Below are 17,708 nucleotides of genomic sequence, written 5' to 3'. Positions count from 1 at the left end.
CGACTGGTTGGCAACCAGTTCAGGGTGTCCCCTGCCGACTGCCCGAAGATAGCTGGAATGAGCTCCAGCACCCCCGTGACCCTACTGAGGATAAGCGCTGCAGCTAATGGATGGATGGATAAACAACAGACTAATCTGTAAAATAAGGAAGAAACTATGATTAAAATTACTAAATTTTGTGCAGGCTTGGGGAGTAACGGAACACATGGAACGGCAAAAATGATGTTGGCAAGCTGTTTGGATTTATTTTCATTTTGTTTCTGTCACATTTTATGTCAGTTTTGCCGGAGATCAAAGAGATCAAAGCCAGGAGAGAAAGCTTACCATGTGTTGTGAGTCACCATTTTATTCATATTTAGTTTCTTTTGTCTTTTATTAGCATATTTGGTATTGGAGTAATCCAAAAGTAATTGAAAGTTCTCAAGTTAAAGTAACCCTACCCAACCCTGAAGATAAAATACAAAATAATAAAAGTCATTGGAATGTTTTGTTTTTTTATTTAACCTTTTCCTTGAATAAAGTAAAAAAGTGGTGAAATGTGTTTTTTTCCCGATTGAATCATAATAACATAAACATATGACATTTTCAATAAAAAAAGTGTTGAAATGCAATTATTTGATTATTATTAGTATTATTTTGCATTGATATATTTTGATAGATTTTGCCTTCTACACTTTTTTTTTATTGGAGCGAAGTTTTTTTTTTTTTTTTTTTGAAACCATTTGTTTGGGATTAAATAATAGAGACGCAAATCTACCTCCATGGCTCCTGGTCAACGCGCGTCGACAGGGTTGGGTAGGGTTACTTTAACTGGATTACTTTTGGATTATTCCAATACCAAATATGCTAATAAAAGACAAAATAAACTAAATATGAATAAAATGATGACTCACAACACGTGGTAAGCTTTCTCTCCTGGCTTTGATCTATTTGATCTCCGGCAAAACGAACATAAAATGCGACTGAAACAAAATGAAAATAAATCCAAACCGCTTGCCAAAATCATTTTTGCCTTTCGATGTATTTCGTTACTCCCCAAGCCTGCACAAAATTTAGTCATTTTATATTTCATATTTATTAGCATATTTGGTATTGGAGTAATCCAAAAGAAATTGAAAGTAATCCAGTTAAAGTAACCCTACACAACCCTGCGCGTGGACTATCGTTCCCAGGTCGAGGCAAGGGGGCGCTTTCTGAATGGAGCAATAATCACGCCCCCTTCCCTTCCTCCCATCTCGTGTTAGGCTTGCAGCCACCACTCTCACAGCAACGCTTGGACTACCACCATCACCCTTTCTCACCCCCTCCCACTCCCACGGAACACGGTGTCCTCTATGTGGGCACAATGACGGCCAAACACCGAAAGGGGAAAAGCAACCACAAAATCGAAGAGGACACGGTAAAAAGTGGAATCCCGGAGTCTGATGTTCGGACTGGAGCGATCAGTTACACGCCGGTGCTGTTGGTCACCCTCGTGGTTGCATTAGGCGTCGTAACTGGCGCGTGGTTCTGCTACCAGCAGCACCAAACTTTGACCCACTTGACAGATACCCTAACCGGCATGCAGATGAAGGTGGCTCAACTGCAAGGGGCACAGGAGAACTTGCAACAGACTAGTGAGAAGGTAACAATTCTCAAATGTTGCATGGAAGTTGACTTGACTCACTTGACTTAACCTACACACCAGTGTTCCCTCTAAGCTGCGCGCGTGTGTAATTGCGCACTGCTCGCACATTCTCAGCGCACAAGAACATCTAGCCAGCGCACAAAAATGAGGGCTCAAAATTACTAATTAAGAAGCGACTTAAGTCAAAGTTACAGTGCATGAAGGTAAAAATACACGGGTTCCCCTGACGTTGTGTCCTAAATGCGGTATTTTGAAGTCGAGTCGAAGTAGAACGAAGTTGAGTAAAGTTAGTAGAGTTTGTCGGGGAACCGGCTTCTTCGGCTCGGCTCGCTAACAGGAACCGGCTCTTTCGTGTCCTAAACGGCTCTTCGGGTTTGTTTTTGCTTATTTAATCCCAACATGACCAAATATTATGTAAAATGATGCACAAAATGACTTAAAGGAAAGGGGAATAGAACGAAAAAGATAAAAATACCAAAAGGAAAAACTAGTGAAAAGCTGAGGAAAAAAAGAAACAAAAAAAAGAGAAAAAAGATGGAAACATTTAGAAAAAAGCTAGAACAAAGGAAAATAAATGTGGGAAAAAAGTAAATAGAGAACAAAAGGAAGAAAGTAACAGCTCTGAAAAAATAAACACAATGAGATTTTTTTTAAAGGAATTTTAAAAAAAGTAGAAAAAAACCAACAGGAAAAAAAGAAGAAAAAGTTTGTGTTGCATTCAAATAATTTCCAATTATAACTAGTGAATCTTGTTGACAACATTGTACTTCCACTAAAAAATTATGGTTGCTCACTGTTGTTTCAAGCGCTGCTCACCAACTTTGTGTGAACGCTCAGACCCGTGGAAAATTAGAGGGAACATTGCTACACACTACTTTATACATCGACTCTTTCGAAATGGGTCTGTGATAATACATCTAAATCCATGGAATGGTGTCTTACTTTTGATATACTGTAATATTATCAGGAATATTTCTCAGATTTGATCCATAGAGTGGCACGACGGCTAAATTTAGTGTGTGGTTTAAATGATACTGGAACACAAGGGCAGTCAGTATTTAGAGCTCAGAATTAAAGGGACAGTGTGTTTTATTTAGTGCCTATTAGTGAAGGGGGTTTTCAGTCAAAACCTCACCGTATATTTTAAGAAAAAAAAATTGCCAAACTTGATCCCCAAACAAAAGCTAATCCTTCAGTGCGTTTTGTTTTATTGCGCGACATTTGATGATTTCGTCAAATGTTTAATAATAATGCCAAACCCTGCGTCTTATCAGTGTTTGAAACTCATGACAAAAAGTTACCGGACACCAGGCCAGACAACTCTGAAAAGTTGCCTGCCCAGCCATAAAGTTGCCCGCCCCATTTTTCACAACTTGAAACACAATAGGACGACTCATCGCAAAAACCATTGTTGCAAAGTTTTAAGGATTGATGATAAGAATATTAACAGAACAACACTTTAAATTAAGTTGATTATAAATCTACTTATAACATTCATTGCATGTATGTGACATCGCTGTTTTCCATCTGCCATCAGTATGTACCTGTATTAATTCATCTTCATTAATGCAATGTTTGCGTTGCGTCATCTGCTACAAGCCACGTGAACTCCTCTTTCCACGATGCTTTTGATGTACGTTTACGTTTTGTAGCGTCATAAATTTTGTAAGCTTCTTTTGAATATTTCTTTTGGGGCTGAGGTTTTTTGTTTGAATCCTAACAACTTAACCGTTTTTTTTTTGTGTTCTCTGTGCATTTAGTTTGGAAATTGATATGCAAATGCACGACCTTATAATGCTCGGGAAAGTCCGGAAGCACGACGTTATTCGACGCAGGTTTCCGATTGGCTGCAGAGTATGCAAAAAAACAAACGAACCGAAATTAAAATTCCGAAATTTCCAAACCGAACAACGATCTCCAAATCGGAATAAAGCAAACTTTTGATTTAAAAAATAAATAAATAAATAAAAACATTTGTTTTTTTCTCGAAAAAGTGTTTTTTTTCAAGAAGACGTTTTGTAAGTTATACAGTTGACGTAAAAGATGCACGCCTCGGGCGTCCGGGCAGATATTATTTCAGACACTGGTCTAATATCGAAGAATATAGCACACCGTCCCAGTTACTAAAAGGAGCTGTACTGAATTTAACTTATTTTACTCGTGCCGCCATCTCCTGGCTCGTGTCATCATTGCAGCCTCTGTCAAACGTCTTTTGTACTTGTATTTCTTAGTCACGCTCAAATTAATTATCAATTTTTTTCATCTTTCTTGGTTTTCGGACTGCACTGGAAACCGGCCTTTTCCATGTTCACAATTTACATATTACACAAACAAATAAGAAAAAAAAAATGCTAGGACGACCATGAAGTCACTTTCCAGCACTTCCCTTGTTAGTGGTAAGATTAGGCCTAGAAAAAAACGACCCGGCTTACGGGTGTAAAAGCCTGAACCCAACCGATTAACTTTTTGGGGGGGTATGCAGGACGGGGCTGCAACTCTGGGCCGTGTGTACTTTGGCGCCAAAGTGAGCGCTCCAGTTGAAGTGCAGCGCTGAAGTGCAGCACCAAGGTACTACTTTGGGTTCGGTACCTCAAATCAAACGTGCACTTCGGCGCCAAAGTACGCTCGGCCCCTAAGTGCAGCACCAAAGTACATATTTTGGCGCCTACGTGCAGCGCCCAAATGTGTTACTCGAGTAAAAGTAAAGTTACTGCAGAATAATATCGCTCAAGTAGAAGTAAAAAGTAGTCATACGAATAACTGAGTAAAGGTCAGTGCATGCTGTGAGTGCAGATCAAAACTCAGGCCGGGTTTGGCTGGGTTCGGGTCCAGTCCCGAGATTTTACCTCTACCCCTAGTTCCCCCATTTTCCTTTCCTCTTGTGTTCCACCCGGAACAGCTTTGCTAAAAGTAATATTTTTACCGAAAACTTCTACAAGCAAAAACATAGAAAATTGTATGTAAAAGATTTTTGTGCGCACATTCATTTAAAGTTACAGTAACTTTAATTTTAAGTGTATGGTAAGTGCTTATGAATTATCAAACGTCTCCCAATCTCATACCTTTAAACTTCAACCAATTCTTCTCCTTATTGATGATTGGAAATCCTGCCCTTTAGGCCATAAAAAATACAAAGAAAATAAAATGTATACAGTATTTATAATGAGTTACATATTAAATTGGTGTACATGGTTACAAGGAATTAGGGGTTAACAACAATCGTCAAAAAGGTTCCCGACCGCTGGTCTAAGCTGTGGTCGCACATTCTAAATCTTTCAGTGAAAGCTCTCGAATCTCCTCCAAGAGCAAGTACAAGTTGGGGCTTTTGCTTTGAGAGAATTCTTGCACCTCTTTGGATAATTTTGTCCGGCGGTTGGCACTCACTGCACACCTAAAATTAAAGTTCCTGTAACTTTAAATGAACGTACACACAACATTGTCTACAATACAATTTCTTATTGTTTTGCCCGGAATAGTTTTCATGAGTAAACTGGACGAGCTGACGCTTGCGCTAAGTGGTATCTAGTTGTATCCTTTGAGACCTCTAGTAAACTGGATTTTCCTTCGTATAGCAAGCAAGATTTTTTGTTAAAAGTCATGTTTGTTTTTTTGTATAGCCCTTAATCACAAAGAGTCTCAAGAGTCTCTTATTTAAAAAAAAACCTGTAAACCAAAATTCTCGTGTTTAGAGGTGCTCCTATAAAGATGTACCACTGTTGTATAAATCTCTTACAAACGCTAGAGTTTAACAACAATCCCCAAATTTCTGTATGTCTTGTTTCAGGTGCATGTTTCAGGTGATGTAGAAAGTCGCATCAGCGCCCTTGAAGATGCATATGCGTTGGCCCGGAAACAAGTGGACGAGGCCTTAGCTACGGCAGAGCAGCTCAAAATGTCCGATCTTCCCACTCAGGTGTTATCCCTTAATACGGAGATGACAACCCGCCTAGCAGAGATCCAGCGGAGCACCGTTTCAGTTGAGCAGCTCAGCCAGCTGGAGGCGCAGCTCCAGGGGAAGTTTGAGGAGTTCCAGGGGGTTGGCCAGCAGGTGGGGGGTCTCTCTACGACAAGCGCAGACTTAGCTGAGCAGCTGGAAGCCGGGATGGAGCGTCTGGAAGAAGCTGAAGCCGTCCTGGCTGATGTCGATACTCTGAAGGAGACTCTGAAGAAGCATACCGCGGTTTTGACGGGTTTGCAGCTTCAACTGACGTCGTGCCAGGCAGAGATGGCCGAGATCAGGTTGGAGAAAGCGGCTTACTGAGCTGGGAGCGAATGCCTCCCGTCCTTTGACCCATGACATTGTTTGATTTGTCAAAGCCGTGTGCCTCCGAGTTGCTGTAGCTAGGCTTCATGATTACCGTAAAATACACAAATCTATTCAAATGCTGAGGCTGCATATTTCATTATCATGCCTCAGTTTATGAAGGACCAAAAATGGGACTGTCTTTGTCATTGATCACACAGCAGTGAACATTGTTTGCAACAAGATTAGACGTAGCACTTCAAGTTATACATTTAATAAAGAATTAAAATGATAAAAAAAATAATGTCAGGATAAATAGGCAAAAACTATTCACTAGGTAGTGCTTGGAGTCTAATTGTAATATTAGTGCAAGGAAAAATAATGCATCGTAAGAATAGTTTAATGAAAGGTGATGCAATAGCATTTAGCAGCAACAATAATTCCCAAATATGTAGATAAATAAGATGAGTGCCTGTTTTCAGGGCAACTGGTAAGATATATATATTTTAAATAGATAGATGGATAGATAGATACTTTATTCATCCCTGTAGGGAAATTCACACTTCCAGCAGTCTACCCTGTTGTTTATTAACAGATTAACATGATGCCCTAGGGGTGCTTGTAGCGGAGTGGATGACGTCACACGCTAGTCCAAAAGTTCGACATCCCTGCGGCAGATGGAAATCTTTTCTTTGTGTCCAGGGATACACCACCTCGTGTTAGCAAGTCCGCCTCCTCTCCGATTCCCGCAGGCTTTCGTTTTTCACAGTTTTGCCTGCTTGTTTAAGGTTATCTTTGAATTATTTGCCTTCATGTAGGTTTTAGTTCAGGGTATCGAGTCATATTAGTCTGTGGTTTGCAATAATCCGTGGTCTGCGCAGCCCTTTGAGACTTTGTGATTAAGGGCTATACAAATAAACATGACTTAACACCCATGAACGCCTAAATAAAAGACAAAAACGAATAGTTATCAAACAACAAGTTTAAACATAATACATAAATACATAAAACATGTATGATTTTACTCTACTTTGCAATCCGCATGTTACTACACTTATGTTTGATTATAACACTCCTGAAGATAAGCGATTTGACAATGAATGAATGGCACTCTATGCAGCCAACACCTCTTTGACCTGTTGCCATCTGGTAGGTGCTAGAACACGGTCTAACAAGCATTACCAGTCAATGGTCATTACCGCCCTTAACAAGCATTTAAGATCGTGAAAAAAATATCTTGCCAGTTGTGTAGAAGAACAGGGTTTTCACATCTTATCCATTGACTTATTCGGGATTTTTATGCTGCTAGATGTTATTTATCTACTGTTGCATTGACTATTGTTACAATGTACTATTTTTGCTCTATTATTACAACCAGTTCCAGTCCCCAAGCGCTACCTCATAAATAGTTTTGCCTATTTATCCTGACAACCTTTTTATCTTGTTTTATTCTCCTAAGTCTTTATCCTGGTGTGCCATGTTTAATCTCATTGCAAACCATGTTCACTATGTTGCTATCAAGAACATTGAAGACAATTCTAATTCTAATCATGCAATGCATTCAACAAAAATTCTCGCACTTGTTTTTTCAGAAAATCATTGCCGAATGAAGACCCTGAGCAGCTCCAGCAGGTTGACGTGGAGGAACAGATCAGCACTCTTCAAATGAGCATTCGAGAACAGAACTCTGCCACCCAAAACCTTTATGCAGAACTGAGGACTCAATTGGGGAACCTACAATGGCAGGTTACGCAGGTATTGAAAAATCTGATGGGCTATGTGAAGTGGGTGAGACTAGTGTGTAGTTCTCATATTCTTACAGATTTGTTTAGTGATGCATTGCTGGGGAACTTTCCTTTTGTTTCTCCGTTTCTTAGATGGCAGTTATCATAAATCATCTCTTAACTGTTGTCATTGTAATGACAAATTCGATTTAATAAAAACTATAGCTCAAATCAATTCACACAAAGTATGGCACCACTTAGGCATGAGGATCTATGTTCAACTCTACTTTCTGCCCTGACATATTCAATTGCACCAGGGAAAATGTTTCCGTTCACAAGAATGCTGAATGAGTCAAATATTCAGAACTTTCAACAAGCCTTCGTGTGTTTTTCTTCTAAAATATAGATATAAATTCAGAGCTTCTCCTTCCCACTGCCCGAAGATAGCTGGGATGAGCTCCAGAACCCCCGCGACCCTACTGATGATAAGCAGAGCTGTAGATGAATGGATATAAATATATAGTTGAAGAATGTACCGTTTGTGGTCCGAGCCAATTTCTACTCTAGTGAATAACGGGGGTTCACCGCACAGCTTTTATTAGCCTGCAACTTGATCCGACCTCAGAAGTGTATATGAGGAAAGGGCTTAAGTCAGTGGGTGAATTCTCGGAGGGCCAAATTTAACAGGAAAGTCCCACATTTGTTTCAAGATTGAAGGTGCTCAAATGACAAATTAACTTAATATTGAGAATCCACACGGTCTCTCGTTTGATCAGTGTTTGGCTCATTACTGAAAAACAGTAGTTGGTCACAGTTACTAGTTATGATACTTTCAAAGGAGTTCAATTATCCCCCAGATTACTGACACTTAAAAGTAGCGCATTACTCCAAAATTAGCTATCAAGTTACAAAATACGGTGTATATACTTCCAAGGAAGCCTACCCCCTAAAACTGCTTTGAAATAACCGGATAATAAAAGTAATGGAAGAAAACTTGTACATCAAAGAGTGGAGTGAAGCCTACATGTGTCTTGGCTTGCAAACAAACACTTAGCCTAGACACTCAATATCTTATTTGTCTCTGGGCTTCAAACCACTTGAAGATCTCCTTCTCCATTTCTGGGTACTGTCCAAGACATTTTAGTTTTTTCGCTAAGCACGATGTATTGCAAAATCGATTTTACAGCTAAAGACATAAAAAATCAGCACACTTTCACCGCATCTTTCATTTGTTTGCCACATTGAATTCCGGTTGGTTTAGTGTCCCTGTAAAAGCCACACAGTGCCTACCATTTGCTATTGGTGACACAAAACCACATGTGAGATGACCCCTTGATTTGAGTATTTTTTAATACAGTTGTGAATTTCTCCTAGATGTATATAAAATATAATATCTGCATGAGGAAAAAAATCTGCATTCTCGTACTCTTTAATTGACACGACCCACCATAACTGTATTTAGTTAGGGTTTAGTGTACGTTTTAGGTCCCTATAAAATGCCTACCCTCTCAAAAAATGTTGGTGGCAGTCCGAGGGTTGCATGTATCAACCTGAGTCATGTAGGGGTGTCCACTTCTTGGAGGGCATTTTAATCCATGATCCACATTTAATGATAGATAGATAGATATATAGATACTTTATTCATCCCCGCAGGGAAATTCACATTTCCAGCAGCATCCCTGCACTGAGAACAATACAATAATAAAGCAAAAGGAATACAATATACAAATACCCAATGTGACGTGCTAATACCCACTGTAGCGTGTTGTATAGAGTATTTAAATAGTGCGACATAAAATACACACAGCAATAAAAATGCGGTAGTATGGAATGTAGGGGGTGTGGTTTAATGTGGGCCTTTACTCCGCCAGGTGGAGTTAAAGAGCCTCATGCCATGAGGAAGAAAAGATCTCTTCAGTCTGTCCGTGGTACAAGACAGTGAGAACAGTCTGTCGCTGAAGCTGCTCTTCTGTCTGGATATAATGCTGTGTAGTGGATGAGATGAATTGTCCATGATTGACCGCAGCTTTTTCAGTGCCCGTCTCTCAGCTCCGGTTGTCAGGCTGTCCAGCTCTGTGTCCAGTAGTTAATTATCACAGTAACATATCATGAAGTAATGGCAGTAGTTACTAAATGTTATTAAAACAGAGGAAAGCAATTGCGTTCCTTTGTAACACGTTAGTCCCAACGCTGGTCGGCAGTTTTCCGATTGCACTGATGAGAATGCATTTCTTTTTTTCTATTTCAAGTTGGCGGGAGATTCTGAAGATGTACCACAGCCCGAGAAGCACGCTGAAGAAAATTCAGCTCCTGTTGTTGAGAAAGATCATGAAGCTGCAGAGTCCGACTTGGTTGAGCTGGCACAGGAAGCTTCCAATGATTATAAAGAACTTCAGTTTACCTCTCCAGACATTGATGCAACACACGCAGAAATGGAGGAGATTCTGAGTAATGAAGAGGAGATACTGAAGGACTTATTGCTTGATGACAGTGATAACAAATCAGAGGAGGAGGATCACAATGACGACAGCTTGATAGATGCTGAACTAGTTAAATCTGAAGAAGAACTTGGCAACTTCGTGGAGCTCGAGGTCAATTAGAGCCCAATACAATGTTTGAAGCAGTAAGAGAAATTATAATAACTGTCATTGCACTATGACATTGCCGCTACTCTTAGTCTTATTTTTTGTGTCAGAAGAGGGGACAAAACACTTCCGTCAACAATCATGGGGAGACAAATATAGAGTCACCAGTGTCTGCGGCAGACGTCAGTTAGCAAATGTGCCCTTCGACGGTCCGCTAGTTGATGAATTCTCTATTCTGAAGAATTTTTCAGGCTATCTGCCCATATCCTGACAAATCTCCTAAGCCTTATTCTTAAACACTTTCTTTCCCTTCAGTATATTGTTTCAGCGCACCCAAATAAAATTTGTTGTTAGGGGTAGAGTAATGTTTTTTTTCACTCCTGTCTTGGAAGTGTGCTTTTCATCAGAAATAGCACATTAGGCATTAGGCTTCAGTGTTAAAATTTGTGTAGCAAATTAGGAAAAAATAATGTCGCGTTCTAAAGGTATTTCCTGAATGTCGGTCATTTTTTATGGCGAAAGATAATTGGCATGTATTATCAGTATGATTAATCGACGGTAATGGTCTGAAAATGTGTTTTTAAACATCCCTTACTGAAAAGTAAATGTGAACAAAATTTTTAAAGTAAAAATGTTTAGGTTCTTTTTTCAACATTAGTCTTAGGTGGACACATTTTCGATGTGTGGTGCTTATTTATAGTGCATGTGGATAGCTAATATAGAAACAATTGATATTGCTCTGCAGAACACTTGATTTTCCAGGTTCTGTCTGCAGTTATTTAAGTTATTCCGCCCCTGGATTTTGGAGTTTTTGCCATGAAGCACTTAACAGTGTTTATAATTTATTTAGATCATCTAGCCAAGGAAAGTCCAAAAATAAAAACATTGGAAGCCTAACTGTATGTGCTCAGATAGTGCGCTATCATAAAAAGACCCACCGTTGAAAGCTCACGTACCCCCATTTTAGCACCAACTTGTTACATCATAACATGATCTCAATTGGTGAGACCTGACACTTATCAGGGATGCTGACAATCGAACATAAAAAAATATATATGCAATGCAGAAAAGGGAGTGGTTTTTGGAAAATGCTTTGAAACAATGTTGTGCATTCAAGTTGACTAGACTTGTTTACAAGACTGTCATACAGTATTCCTTCTAAGCATTGCTTAGCCCCTGACTTAACTAAGGTGAACTTTAAGTTCGAATTGTATTTGAATTAAACACATTTGTTCAGGTTTGTAAATGACTAGGTGTCATATCTAACATACTGTAGGTTAGTCATTGAGTGTCCAGGTTTGGCATGGGCCCATTTTGGGCCCATTGACCTGTTGTCAGCAATTCTATGCCTTTCTTTGAAAAAAAAAAATATCTTTGGGCTGGATGTCTATGTGTACGAACTTTTCTTATAGACCAAATAAAATCTGTGCTAACATACATTTATGGAACTTGGTGACAGTTGTGCACACACAACCACACAGATGAATAGCTAGAAGTTGAAAGACGATTGGAAAAGTACACTGAAACATGTGCTCCATTGTATTGCGGTTTTAGACTATGGACTGTTACACAGTATTTGTATATTGAGGAGACTGCTAGTACAGTGTGTCCCAAGGGTCAGTTCCAAGAGAACCCATGATTTCACTGCAGTAGAGACCATTATTGTTTTTCTACACTTAATATACAATACATTGTAGCCACCATTTTTCAATATATAGTATATTGAAACTGGTTGCAGTCTCAAGAAAATTTGTTTGTTTAGCAAATAAAAGAATTGAATAAAAGTTTCCAAAAATGTGCACTTTTCTGTCAAATAATGATTGAAATAATCAAAACCAAAAGCTTCAAATTGCAAATTATCACCGCTTTACTACAGCCTGAGTAAAATGTAGAGTTACGTTTCTGCCTGTCTGATATTTATAGATGTCATTTAAAAGACGGTTTCCTATTGGTTTGCATTATGGCATCTTGGCCTTAGATACTAGGTCCTTAGCTTGGCCTTTTGATTTTTGCATTCCGGAGATGGAACAAGAGCTTGCTCTGTCCACTCCACGCATCGTCCCGGTATTGCAGTACCTCCGGGAACGGTGCATTCCCAATGATCGCAACAAGGCTTTAGGGCTAGGACCTTAGCTTAGCCTTTTGGCTGAGAGTAAGTGTCCCGGCTCCTAGGCTTTGTAGCATATAATGAACTGACCGATAACGGATAATGGATAATGAATAACGAAGATAGATCAATAACCCTTAAAAACCCCAAAAACCCCCATCATGAAAAGGCTGACAACCTCGCATAATGCCTTCCTCCTTTTACATTAGGCTCCTAATCTTGTGTGCTTTGAAAAACCTTCTGTAATGTATTTTTTTGCCATAGCTCCTAGCACTTGGAGTGATTTTAAGTGGAAGCAAAAGCATGTTAACCATGGAAATTAATCTTGCAATCATAAATTAATACAATGAAAGCCTTTCCCTAACCAATCGACGATGAGGGCTATTATTAGAAATAAGAAGGCAATTAATGCAAGGCAATCTACTAGGAGCATGACAGTACAAATGGAAGTTTTAAAATTTGGTTCAATTTATCTGTCGTTAATTCATCTTGTATCTCGGAGGTCTACTGTACATATTAAAACATAATGTGATTGAGGCACTGGTAGATAATTAGCAGAGAGACTGTTTAGCAAATCAAAAAGCAGAACACCAGGACAGATCCAAATAATTGAAGAGAGACCGTGAAAAACAAACCGCGTTAGGGGTTCACTATAGTCTTAAACTTGAAGCTTTCTCGTCTGAAAATAACAAAACCCCCAAAAAATGGACACATATGTAATGAAAAAATAATCACAAGTTAATTGGTTAAAGACACCATATATTAGAGTAGATTTAATACTTTGGCAGGCAGAAGGCCAGAATTGATTTGTTACCACAACCCATGCCCTTCCTCCCCCCATCCTTGCGATCCTGTTTCCAGCTCTCTCCCTTTTGTTCTTAGCCTCTCCTTTTCATTGCTGCAGCAGTGCTTCACTCTTTTGTTGTACTGACATTCTGTTTGCATCATGTGCACTTCCTTGCCCAGGTAAGTTTCAAAGCAGTGATGGATTTATTCCAATTTTACCAAACTAATATCTGTTTTGGTTTCAGGTCCTCTGGCATGCATGTACAAATGTTGAAATGCCTGTTTAGCACACATCTACAATTGACTTTATTTTTATTCATGAAAGAAATATTGTTAAATTAGGAAGTCTTGAATAATCTCAGCAGCTAATCGTCAAAATTTGAGTTTTACTACAGGTGAGGTCTTTTGTGTAAGATGACAGCATTTATTTTAGTTCATTGACTCATTGTACTTTTAAACTGCTGATGGAACTAAAACTCTTGCCTTCGAGAATTTCCTGCCTTCTTTTTCTATGAACATGCACAGTCATGCCAGTCTTGGGCTGCTCAGATTTTGCACTGTTGATTCAGCAGAGTGCGCTGCTGACAAGCTTATTGATTCTCAGGAATCAGTCGCCCCAAACTGCAGCCACCTCAAAGGCAAGCACACCAAAGGTGGAAAATTAATCTAAGCTTCTGCCATGATGCTGACAGTTTTCACTGTGGAACCAGGAATGATGATTCAAAAGCCTTATCAGAATACAAAGCAAAACTGAGTTGTTTTTGTGGAACACACATTTTTAATTGACTGTTCTATGTTAAATATTTCACAACAGCTATAAAATGTTAAAATTGTGACAATTAGATGCAGGTTACTACGTTCAATAGTTGATTTTAAGGTATTCCCAAATTGTTAAACATGCAAAATGTGAGGATATAGTACACAGTTTTTGTAAATATATCTAAATATTTCTTCATTATATTCTAATTGTTTTCTGAGGACAGCATGTATAGTCTTAGTCATCCTGAGCAGTGGCATCATCGGAGGAACACCAGGACCATAGCAAAACAGTTGCCTTATTAATTTACGTCTTAATTACTCAATGAGGTCGTGTGTTTTAAGTAAAGTGTAATCATTTTGTGGAGAATGCCTTGGTGTTGTGTCACAGGTGAATGCAGTAATGGTAGAACAAAAGGCCAACATTGGCTAACTAGCCAAAATAACACAAAGAGCCAACATGACGGACAGACTAACTTGGACTTTTCAAGGAAAAAGCACGCAGTGAGCCGTCAGGCTAACCGGGAACAAACAAAATGCTGCATAGGGTACGGCAATAAAAGCAAAGCTGGCAAGGAATAAACCAAGGTTAACTGACCAAAAACCATGTGGGCAGCAGTAGCTCAGGAGGTAGAGCGCTCGTCTTGGATCAAGGGATCCCAGTTCGAATCCCGGCTCGTCCGTGTTACTTGTCGAAGTGTCCTTGGGTAAGACACTGAACCCCTAATACCCTCAATAAGCAGGTTAGCGCCTTACATGGCTGCAAGGCCGCTATTGGGAAATGTGGAGCACATTGTAAAGCGCTTTGGGAAGTCATTGACTTGAAAAGCGCTATATAAATGCAGATCATTTCATTTCATGTGGTGGGCAGCTAATGAATGCAAACCGGGGGCAAACAAAACGGGAAATCCCATGCAGCACCAACGCTAATGGGTGAGCTAGCAGAACGATCAACTTTGGTACTACATTTCTCAAGTCCCCTAGCGCAAAGAATATTTTGCAACATATTTGCATAATTATAGGGAGCAACACTTCAGGTTCTGTGCCTGGTTGAAATATAAAACTTAAGAATTATCATTAAAACAACCTGTCTGACTGTTTAGCACTAGAGTTTATCTGACACCCATCAGGGATGAAGAAGCAGAATCTCAGAGGAGGGCGAAATCTCGTCTCGCCAGACAAACCCGCAGGTCAACACAGGTGACTGCCATTGCTATATAGCCACTAAAAAAGCCCAGAATCAATCATTGATTTGTAAATGTTGTGCAGGAAGTGACTTTGACAGACTTAAAAGCTGCTCAGAAGATAAATGACACGGAAAGCTCTCAGTTTGACTGCATAGTGGAGGACGGAACAAAAGGAATCCAAATCTTCCAGAAGTGGAGCAACACTGATGAGGTTGGTGACAGAAACAGACGTCATGACATCAGTTTCACATGATGTTTATATTTCTGGTTTATTTTCTGTGTTCAAAATAAATTTGTTTTGCTTGCAGGTGAACACAAGACCCAAGTTAGAAAACGTTGAAGAGTTGACGAAAGCTTCCTGCTGGGCTGCATCCACCATTACTGGCTCAACCACCACGAGAGGTCACTTTTTTTTTCCATCGATAAAAGGTGAAGGATATTTATGGTTGAAACTTGATATATGCAGTCGGTGAAAGAAGGTGGCGAGATGAAAATCACAACACTATAGAAGAAGAGCAGCCTACATTAACAAATGTGAGAACGAGACAAATTGAGTCAGAAGAAGGCAAGGATGGCATTGGCGTTGAGGTATGACAGCCACATGGCAAAACCACAGACTACAATCTCAATTATCAACGACATAAGTACAATCACTAGTGTCCATTTCACAAAGGAGGTTAACCCTCGTGTTGTCCTCAGTTTAAGAACCATCTTTGTACTTTTTTTTTATACAGCTTATATGGAAATCTGAATAATAACAATATTTCCTTTTTTCTACTGTTGTGACCAATCCAGGAAAGGCCATAACATTTAAAAGGTAAATCAAATATTATTTAGGGTATTTTTTTTCTGGGTTTTTAACAACACAGTGCCGGGTTACTGGGGGGGCGGATGAGTGAATAGCACATCTGCGGCGCAGTTCTGAGGACATGGTATCAAATCCAGCTCCAAGCCTTCCAGTGCAGAGTTTGCATGTTCTCCTCGTGCTTGCGTGGGCTTTCTCCGGGCACTTTGGTTTCCTCCCACATTCCAAAAACATGCATGTCAGGTTAATTGGCCGGTCAAAATTGTCCCTAGGTGTGAACGGGCGAGTGAGTTGTCTGTCCATGTGTGCCCTGCGATTGGCTGGAAACCAGTTCAGGGTGTCCCCTGTCCCCTACCCAAAGATAGCTGGGATGGGCTCCAGCACCCCTGCGACCCTACTGAGGATAAGCGGTGCAGATAATATATATATATATATATATATATATATATATATATATATATATATATATATATATATATATATACTAACCTCTCATCAGTGAAGAAAAGGTTATGTGACCCCTCACAGGAAAAAGTATAGGAACCCCTGCCTTTATGTATAAAATGTGGTTTTCCTTGCAACCACTAGAGAGCGGTACAGGACTATTACCTCCCTAGCTCAATAGAAAAGATTATAAACTATCCTGCTGTTAAGCGATAGTTTGAAGGCCCCTGGGAAGAAAATTGTTTTATGGCATACTTAAGTTTTATTGCATGATGTAAAACCGCTATCTGTACGTCCCTGAAAACAATTTGATTCCACCAAGTGCTCTTCTGCATTCATTATGACCACCGCTTAGAATTCTCATCCCTATTCCTCCATCATCCGAAAAGCATCTGTGCTTCAAAGGCGCTGAGCTCTCATCTCTGACTCAACGTCGGAGGAAGCGCTACAAGCAAAGGTCGTCGCAAAGCCCCTCTTGTGCCGCTTTACCTCTGGCGGAGGACGCTTCTCCCCTCCCTCAGAGTGGCTTTGCTTCCTCGCATCACATGGCTGCAGTGTCTCGGCATTCCATACCATATTGGGAAAAATGCAGGCGCTCTCTGTGTAGTCCGAGCCTTGGAATCAGAAGGCTTGCCTGCCTGATTTTACCTTCTTAGCTGATACTGTGCTAACAGGGTAACCTTTGACCCTGGACCCTGGCGCTGATCCCTCTGCAGTGATAAATGAATCAAGAGGCCTAGTGGACCTGAGTCGACAGCGATACCTCTTCATACAACGTTAATTTGTTCCAGGATCATGCTCTTAGCTTATGTTGCTCGTGTAACAGCAAAAATGTCCTGATATGAAATAATTAAAAACTAAAATTTAAAAAATATAGATTTTTCTCAGGGTTTCTCACTCACCATAGTATTTTAAGACAAAATTCAACAAAACCGCCAATCCCGCTCGCTGGACAAAATCTTATTCTTCATTTTATTTAACCGTGTGACGTTCGATGATTTGATAAAATTTGATAAAAAGCCCCGTGTCCCATATCAACAGATAGACGCTCCCCTGCTTACGACTATTCGACTTATGTAAAACGGTAGATACAAACAATTTTTTTCGGGATGTTGAAAAATGTCCGGACATTGCTGTTAGATTTTGTATTTTGTGCACCTTTCCGAATAGAGGACAGTACTGCAGTGTTTCTTTCCGCTGCGTGGCGCTGTCAGAGGTCACCCAGCATCCACCCCGAAGAAGAAATCCGTCTTCTTCTTTGAGTTTTGTGTGTAAACATAACAACTTGTACGGTATCGCTAGTGTGCTAAGAACTTTGACGTTTTTTACTGTTTAATACCTCGTGCATCCATTCAATATGGTTGGTGTGAAGTGTAAAGAAGAGGCAAGACATTTCTTGTGAATAAGAAAGCTTGATGCGGTTGAGAAAATGGTCGCAACGCTT

The 17,708-nt window shown here is 39.8% G+C and overlaps 2 protein-coding genes and 1 pseudogene across 2 annotated transcripts in view; all 3 read left to right on the top strand.

Annotated features, from left to right (window-relative positions):
- Positions 1 to 1,258: 1,258 nt before the first annotated feature.
- On the top strand, positions 1,259 to 11,931 carry LOC148368713 (uncharacterized). Its single transcript, XM_088329782.1, has 4 exons — positions 1,259 to 1,624; positions 5,412 to 5,866; positions 7,463 to 7,625; positions 9,844 to 11,931. The coding sequence occupies exons 1-4, from the start codon at positions 1,346 to 1,348 to the stop codon at positions 10,192 to 10,194; spliced, it is 1,248 nt and encodes a 415-aa protein (XP_088185908.1). The 5' UTR covers positions 1,259 to 1,345; the 3' UTR covers positions 10,195 to 11,931.
- Positions 11,932 to 12,139: 208 nt separating this feature from the next.
- LOC148368712 (U2 spliceosomal RNA) lies at positions 12,140 to 12,277 on the top strand (annotated as a pseudogene).
- Positions 12,278 to 13,232: 955 nt separating this feature from the next.
- LOC148368711 (protein phosphatase 1 regulatory subunit 12B-like) overlaps positions 13,233 to 17,708 on the top strand; it is a 38,441-nt gene continuing 33,965 nt past the window's right edge. The window contains exons 1-5 of the mRNA XM_088329719.1: positions 13,233 to 13,252; positions 14,932 to 15,028; positions 15,098 to 15,226; positions 15,324 to 15,417; positions 15,482 to 15,603. Coding sequence (XP_088185845.1) covers positions 13,233 to 13,252; positions 14,932 to 15,028; positions 15,098 to 15,226; positions 15,324 to 15,417; positions 15,482 to 15,603 — 462 coding nt within the window. The remainder of the gene's footprint in view (positions 13,253 to 14,931; positions 15,029 to 15,097; positions 15,227 to 15,323; positions 15,418 to 15,481; positions 15,604 to 17,708) is intronic.

Source organism: Urocampus carinirostris, chromosome 3 (genome assembly GCF_059441175.1).
Source record: "Urocampus carinirostris isolate Australia breed hairy pipefish chromosome 3, RoL_Ucar_1.0, whole genome shotgun sequence".
NCBI classification, from domain to species: Eukaryota; Metazoa; Chordata; class Actinopteri; order Syngnathiformes; family Syngnathidae; genus Urocampus; species Urocampus carinirostris.
The sequence above is the reverse complement of the archived record's forward strand: the minus strand, read 5'-3'. Positions and strand labels throughout refer to the sequence as shown.

Bases quoted from the DNA above. Each gene is read 5' to 3' on its own strand.
- LOC148368713 (XM_088329782.1), top strand. From the start codon at position 1,346: ATGACGGCCAAACACCGAAAGGGGAAAAGCAACCACAAAATCGAAGAG. The intron at 5,867-7,462 runs GTTGGAGAAAGC...TTGTTTTTTCAG, and splicing joins GCAGAGATGGCCGAGATCAG to AAAATCATTGCCGAATGAAG. The intron at 7,626-9,843 runs GTATTGAAAAAT...TTCTATTTCAAG, and splicing joins TACAATGGCAGGTTACGCAG to TTGGCGGGAGATTCTGAAGA.